This window comes from Oryza brachyantha, chromosome 8, assembly GCF_000231095.2.
Source record: "Oryza brachyantha chromosome 8, ObraRS2, whole genome shotgun sequence".
Lineage (NCBI taxonomy): Eukaryota > Viridiplantae > Streptophyta > Magnoliopsida > Poales > Poaceae > Oryza > Oryza brachyantha.
The window spans coordinates 15350682-15357978 of NC_023170.2; the positions used below are offsets into that span (position 1 = coordinate 15350682).

Sequence of the window (7297 nt, forward strand, 5' to 3'; positions counted from 1 at the left end):
GACTGAAAATAACCAGTCGCGGTTAGGGTGAAAAATTGACTGTGACGTGTAAGAAAAATGCTCACTTCACATGAGAGCACAAGATATTTTGGCTCATTGCGTTGTCAGACGTTAGATTTTTTAGTATGAATATATTTTAACAATGTTCTGCTCAATGAATATATGGATCTAATAACTTTATTATTTATTTTGAACTATCGACCAAATTAACATGTCTCTGTGACCAAACAAAGCATGCTAATTTCTTGTTATAAACTGACCTTTGTACATAATAATATTTAAGAAGGTGGTTGATTAAAAATGGTAGTAGGAGGTTACAGAATTGAAATAAAACCATCCAAAGTTTTCCAGGTCATTCAACGCCTTAATTAGACACCCTTAATGCTCCAAGTATGTTTTTAGACTTTTGCATGGCTCTTAAACAGCATTAATGGAAGGGGATATCAAAACGGCCGTGAGGAAAAATCCTGGTCCACCTCATCCACCCGAAAGCAACGTGCCACATTTCTAGGCAGAAAGGGCATTTTTTTTAGCTCCATTTCATGCATCTCCGGTGGGACAATAGCTCGTACGTATACCCGTAGATGTATACGGTTTTGATGTACTGTACACGTCACAATTGAATAAAAATACGGTTAAAGTTTAGGCAAGCAATACTAGTACCACCAACCCCTCCAGCTGCGCACCAGAAGGAGCAAACAGAGAGAGGCAGGCAGCTGCAGAGGAGTGGGGGGAGAAGAGAGAGAGAGAGAGAAGGGCAGGGCAGTGGCAGAGGAAGGGAAAGAAAGCTCCAATCTCGCCTCTGCTCCTGCCTCCAGGAATCTTGATGCTTGCACATAAATGTAAGTTCCATGCTTCTGTTGCTAGAAAATTTTAGGCTTGCTTCGGTTCAGGCGTTTTTGTTCGGTTTGTTGGATCTGCCTTGGCGAAGCGAAGCGCTTGTGGTTAAGGTAGGTGAATCGTTCGGAGCTTTGGCCGTGTTCTTGTTCTTTGTTTCGGTGGTAGGATTCGAGCTGCTGCCATGTCAGGTTCGATCGTTTCTTTTTTACCTGGTAGTTATTAGGATGGAGTAAATGAGATGCTTCATGCTGGTTCTCTGTGTGGAATTTATTGCGACGCTTTTAGTATCCAATGCAGGTTCTTGCTCTGGCTCTGGAAGCTGGATTTTTTTTTGTTTGGCTCCGAGATTTGGTCCTCTGCTCCGCTTGTTCCTGCTCAGATCTGTGGCGCGGCGTTTTCTCCTTCCTGCAGCTACAAACGCGCGGTTTTCGTGTAACGAACTAATCTGCTGGAGGTTTCTCCCGTAGAGGCGATTCGAGAATCAAGATTGGGCATTTGGCACGCGTGCTCCGAGCTATTCCAAGAACACGAGTTCGGTGGAGAAGATGTCAGGTGAGAACGAATTCTTGGCCGCGATGTTTGCGTATCATTTCTTGGCGATGTCTTCGTCTTTGATGGTATGTGGAGGCGTCCCGCTCCGTGCAGTGAGCCATGCGGAGGACATCGAGATATCGCTGTGCGACGGCAACTCCGAGGACGAGCGGCGGCGGCGGAAGATCGGGTCTTTGCGCCGGAAGGCCATCCACGCGATCAAGAAGCGCGGCCGGCGCCGCGTCGACTGCCGCTTCCCGCCCGCCATCTCCATCGAGGACGTCCGCGACGCCGAGGAGGAGCGCGCCGTCGCCGCCTTCCACGACCGCCTCGCCGCGCATGGCCTCCTCTCCGACAAGCACGACGACTACCACATGATGCTAAGGTCTGTTTTTCATGTGTTTGATCTTGGACTGCGTTTTGGAATGCCGGGATCTAGAGCTTATTCGTGTGTATGTGTGATACAGGTTCTTGAAGGCCAGGAAGTTTGATATGGACAAGGCAATGCAGATGTGGGCAGAGATGTTGAAATGGAGGAAAGAGTTTGGAGCTGACACAATCCTTGAGGTAAGAACACTGACCTTCAAACCCTTGTTGATTAGTACTACAGTTTTTGTCTGATTCGTCCTAGGAGAATGGCTGATACGATATGAGTTTGTGTGGTCAGGATTTTGATTTTCATGAACTGGATGAAGTCCTCTGCTACTACCCTCAGGGCTACCACGGTGTAGACCGGGAGGGCCGCCCAGTGTACATCGAGAGGCTTGGGAAGGTCGACCCGAACAAGCTCATGCAGATCACCTCGGTGGACCGCTACATCAAGTACCATGTTCAGGAGTTTGAGAGGGCCTTCAGGGAGAGGTTTCCTGCCTGCACATTGGCAGCCAAGAGGCACATTGATTCCACCACCACCATCTTGGATGTTCAAGGGGTGGTACGTGAACGTATCTTATTGTACCGTGCCTGCAGATCTTGTGTCGCTTGTGTGTTTTTGGTTGATTGTTGTTTCTTTAACTTGTTTGTTCCATGCAGGGGTTCAAGAATTTCTCCAAGACTGCAAGGGAGCTTGTGCACCGAATGCAGAAGATAGACAGTGACTATTACCCTGAGGTAATTTCTAATTCCGTCGTGTAATGGGTTCGTTGCTGCTGGTATTTGATCTTAAGAAATCCATTTGAATTTATAAACGCAGACACTACATCAAATGTTTGTTGTGAATGCGGGCAGTGGGTTTAAGTTGATCTGGAATAGCGTGAAGGGCTTTCTGGACCCAAAAACTTCATCCAAGATTCACGTAAGCTCCATGAATATTTGAGTATTATCAAAATGCATCTGCAGACCAAAAATAAGCGTTTCTTTTGTCTGCTTTAATGTTAGGTTCTTGGTTCAAACTATCAGAGTAGACTTCTTGAAGTAATTGATTCCAGGTTGGTCTTAGTTCGCGATGAGGGACTTTGTCTGAATTCTTGCACATTTCACATAGGTTTTTATGTGTAGACTCTACAACATTTGACAGCAGTTGTATTTTCTCAGCGAGTTACCAGAGTTCCTTGGTGGTTCTTGCACATGTAGTGACAAGGGTGGTTGTCTTGGGTCGAACAAAGGTCCATGGAATGATCCTTTCATTTTGAAGGTACCTTTTTGTACTGTATTTATTTGGCATGCAATTCAACTAAATGTTGTTAATATTTTTATACCTTGTTGCAAAATATATCACTTATGCTTATGCTCCATTTATAGCTGATACACAATTTGGAGGCTGGTTGTATCAGAGAAACCAAGCCAGTTTCGGATGGTGAAGAAAGAAGCAGCTCCTCTCTTCATTTGGAGCAGTTGAAGGCAAGATTCTGAAAACGATATCCAGTGATGCAATACAACCTGCTTATTCTTTTTCTTATCTTCTTCTAAACCTCACAAATTCACATCTGTGCTTTCCAGTGGCAGGGCTTGATTAGTGACATATCAAATGCTGAGTCAGGGTCTGACGTTGATGATTTTGGTTCTTTCTTCCAGAAAAGCGCTGACTATGGTTGCCTCACTCCAGTCCATGAGGAAGTAAGTCCAATACACATACTGTTCCATTCTAAGCCTAACTTTAGTGCCTTCTTGGCTCTATTTATTTTTTTCCTTGTGAAACTATACTTCGTATTGGACAATCTTTTCCCTTGTGTTTCGATGGTACCTTTGATGGGTGATTTTTTTCGTCTTTGCCATAGGTAAAGGGCACAGACACTTCAACCTACTATAGCTGTGATGACCAGAATCTTCGGGATATAACTCCTGAATCCTGTAGAAGAGTGCAAACTGCTGGAATGGTGCAAAAACAACTAGCTGATAACAGGCAGCCTTCCACAAATCAGAACCCACATGACTCAGGTATCTCCTATTACCTGAATTTTGTTTATTGGTTTAGGAGTAAAATTTGCATATTCAGTTCACTCTAGCGTAGAACCGTAAAAATTGTCTTGTTGGCTGAAAAGAACTAAAATTTGCACTTCTGGTAGCTGACAGTAATGCTAGATGCCAAGAAGGATGACCTTGGCATAAGCCAATTTAATCTGATAGTAAGGAATGAAGTATTGAAGTACCATGCATGTCGTGTTTCTGACAGCACCAGAACCTGTGTTGTGTCCTCACAGAGGACCCATTCATTTAATTTTCGGTATTAATATTCAGACTTGTGTTCTTGCATTGTCATGTGATTCCAAAAGTTGAAAACACAACATAGAACTTGCTTTATCAAAGAGTGGATATCGGAAACATCTATTTTATATATATATATATATATATATATATATATATATATATATATCAAGTAATAGGAAAGAAGCCAACACATTCAATCTCATCTGCTAGAAAATGGTACATTAATCGAAAAGGAAAAGAATAGAATCTGATTAGAAATACAATTTCAGAACTAAAATAAAGAAAACTAAAAAAGATTCCATTTCTAAATATAGTTTAGAAAAATCCAAATTTCGGGTTAGAAAATTAAAAGTAATTAATATTGAGTGAAGAGTCCATCTATAAATATAGTTTGGACACATCTAATGTTTGACATATAAATACAATTTAAAAGTATCTAAAATTTGAATTGAAAATAAATATTACGCAGAAAAGAGTTTATGTACAAGTCTAAATACAAAAAATAAAGAAAAGTAAAATGAGGTTGCATGTAGAAACACAATTTAGAAAAAAAAAGCTGAATTCGAATTAAAAATTAAAAATAATCAATATCAAGATGATAAGGGCTCATTTATAGATACAATTTATACGATGCTAGCCACGATTTATGTGGGCCACCATGCTAGTTACTTCTGTTTATGCTACTACACTACTTCCAATTCTAGTAGTAGTCTTTACATATATTTCTGCATGAGCATCTTTGCTCAGTTTATTGGTGTTCAGACAATAGACTCAAAATTTTGAGCATTGCTCCAGTTTACTGTGATTGGATTAGCAATCTGCTGCTGATGATTATGGTGAATCTTATTTTTGTTCTGTTAATGGCAGGAAATAATGTTTTTAACTTTGGTGGTGCAATTGCCCTAACGGGTTTGGAAAATTTTATTAAAGCTGTCGTCACAACATTCATCAAGCTACTCTCCTTCTTCTGCATCTTCATCTCCAGACCAGTGAGGAGGCTTGAGAATGTCCATTCTTCAGCTATTCCTGTCCGAGCTGAAGAATGTCCACAGCCTCGTTCCATACGTGATGATGACATGACCGCATGCTTGCAACGTCTTGACAATCTCGAGTCTTTGTGTAGCCATTTAGCCAGCAGGCCACCAGAGATTCCCAAGGAGAAAGAGCACATGTTATTGAACTCTTTCGAGCGGATCAAATGCATTGAGGCTGACCTGGAGAGGACCAAAAGAGTAAGCTCTTTGTACTCTACCTGTAGTACATAGATAAGATTGACTATGATAATTTGTAAGTTCTACTTTTCTGTAAATAACTTGACTGAGAAACAAACAGTGATTTACCATCCATTTTCTCAACTCTCTCCATGTCAAGCTTTTATTACCAACTCCATTAAATTGCCATTGAAACTATGATGGAGCTCCCAATACTTGACACATAAATGACTGCATTCTAGTCCATTTGCTTCCTTTTCTGAAATGACACTTCATGGCTGCATCCTGTCCTAAAACCTTACTTATTCCATGACAGGCGCTGCACGCAACGGTGGTGAAGCAGAAATCGTTGGTGGAGACTCTGGAAGCTGTACAGGAGTCATCGAGGGTTAGGGTATGTCGACTGCGACCTGCTGACTAAATCATCTACTACGTTTCAGCCTGACATGGTTAGCTGAACTTTCTTCTTTTGCAGAAGAGATTGTTTTGTTCATAGGATACGAACACATGTCGACATTAACCGTGAAGCTGCCAGTGCCATTTTTGACCCTTCCTCGACTTCAGCTGAGTCTGGGGAAAACTGAAAGAGAAGAGAAGATAGCATTTGCTGCTAGGCTGCTAGCTGCTTCCTTTCAGCATCTCACCGTCTTTTTTGTAGCGTGTCTGTAATCTAAAAAGAAAGCCGGCCCTTTCTTGTGCCTGGTGAATGTTATGCCGTGCCAAGTGCTATGTTTTTTTTTTGTTTTGGCCAGCAAGTGATCCTCCCTCTCACGGTCTTGTGCATTCAGGGGCAAGAAAAGATGGCCGAACTGCATGTCGATGAACCTGTGATAGTTTTTTACTGCTGACCCACCAATTCGGCTGACAGACAGTGCACAGTGGTGTAGCTTACTGCTGGAACTGAAATGTCCATGTAAATGCTGCTACATTGCTAGTACCTTCTATGAATGATCCGGTGACAGATTATGATCACAAATGCAAATGTAACGTGTTTTTTTTTTTTTTTTTGATTTCGCTTCCCTTCTCCTTGTTTGCAACCAAGACGCGCAGCGCGGCGCGGTTCTCCCTCGCACCGACGGCGAGCGGAGAAAGGGGCAGCTGCTGTTGCTGCGTGGCGTCGGCGTCGGCAGCGGGGGACAGCGCGTGATTTGCAGAGGGGCTCAACGGTAGTAGTGGTAGGTAGTAGTACCAGTGTCGGGTGGAGCTGTGGGGGTTGCGAACTCGCAACCCGCGGAAGGCGAATCCTGAGGTGGGGCTGGGCTGGGCCACCACCGTGCGAATACGCACGCAGAATACGCCGTGGGCTAGGCCTGTGCTGCATTTGTCACGAGTGTCTGGGCTCACGGAGCGTGGGAAAAAGTCCATTAGACATTTGGACCGGCCCAATACTATGACGGACCCATTGAGCCGAGTTTAATCGATATCCCTCGACTATAAAAATATATCACCACCCTCAATGTCAGAATCGGCATGTTTTTGCCTTCTACAATGGTTTAGACTATGGTTTATCCTACGTGACATTCCCAAAACATAATAGTCACGAAAAGACAAACCCACGTGTCATCTTCTCGCTCACCCCCCATATTCCCTCCATTATCTCACGCTCGTCCCATCTGACGGTGGTTGATGCATGCGCTTCGGGATTGGGTGCCAAGATAGAAGCGAGAGGTCAATACCCTGTCAACCTTGGCTCAATCTCTGGCCTCTAGATCTATAGAGTGAGGTTGACACTGTGTAGAGGAGAAGTCTGATATTATGCACACGTCTCATAGCCCTTGGGCTCGTCCGTTTGCTCACGAAAATGGATGCAAGGCAGCCGACAAGCTTCGTTGATTGTCGTTAAATCACTTCCCTTGTCATTTTGAAGAGGCCGTCCATGAGATGTGGATAGAGGCGTTTCCGTCGGCGGCACAAAGGTCAATGAGATCCTTAAGTGACAAATGTCACAGATCAAGGCTGTCCTAGAAGAAGCGAAGCTTGATATGCTTGGTAGATCGACGGTGATGATGGCAGTTGCCTCCGCTAGGGTGGGAGAATGGATGTAGTATGAGGTTAGGCGATATCTGGCG

At 43.5% G+C, this 7297-nt stretch overlaps 1 protein-coding gene across 5 annotated transcripts; it reads left to right on the forward strand.

Moving 5' to 3' along the window:
- The first annotated feature begins 673 nt into the window (after nt 1-673).
- LOC102699706 (phosphatidylinositol/phosphatidylcholine transfer protein SFH6) lies at nt 674-6204 on the forward strand. Of its 5 annotated transcripts, none has more exons than XM_040526895.1 (15): nt 674-842; nt 1126-1392; nt 1486-1756; nt 1839-1938; nt 2039-2305; nt 2404-2481; nt 2564-2665; nt 2749-2798; nt 2905-3004; nt 3112-3210; nt 3310-3426; nt 3588-3747; nt 4885-5249; nt 5545-5622; nt 5704-6204. In XM_040526895.1, the coding sequence occupies exons 2-15, from the start codon at nt 1386-1388 to the stop codon at nt 5722-5724; spliced, it is 1815 nt and encodes a 604-aa protein (XP_040382829.1). In that variant the 5' UTR covers nt 674-842; nt 1126-1385; the 3' UTR covers nt 5725-6204. The 5 variants fall into 5 exon arrangements, with proteins under 5 accessions (XP_040382829.1, XP_040382828.1, XP_006659539.1 ...); XM_040526894.1 differs by having other exon boundaries at nt 1138-1392; XM_006659476.3 differs by having other exon boundaries at nt 1252-1392.
- Nucleotides 6205-7297: the final 1093 nt, after the last annotated feature.

Coding starts and splice junctions, on each gene's coding strand:
- LOC102699706 (XM_040526895.1), top strand. Junction 2,306..2,403: donor TCTTGGATGTTCAAGGGGTG/GTACGTGAACGT, acceptor TGTTCCATGCAG/GGGTTCAAGAATTTCTCCAA. Junction 2,482..2,563: donor ACAGTGACTATTACCCTGAG/GTAATTTCTAAT, acceptor TTATAAACGCAG/ACACTACATCAAATGTTTGT.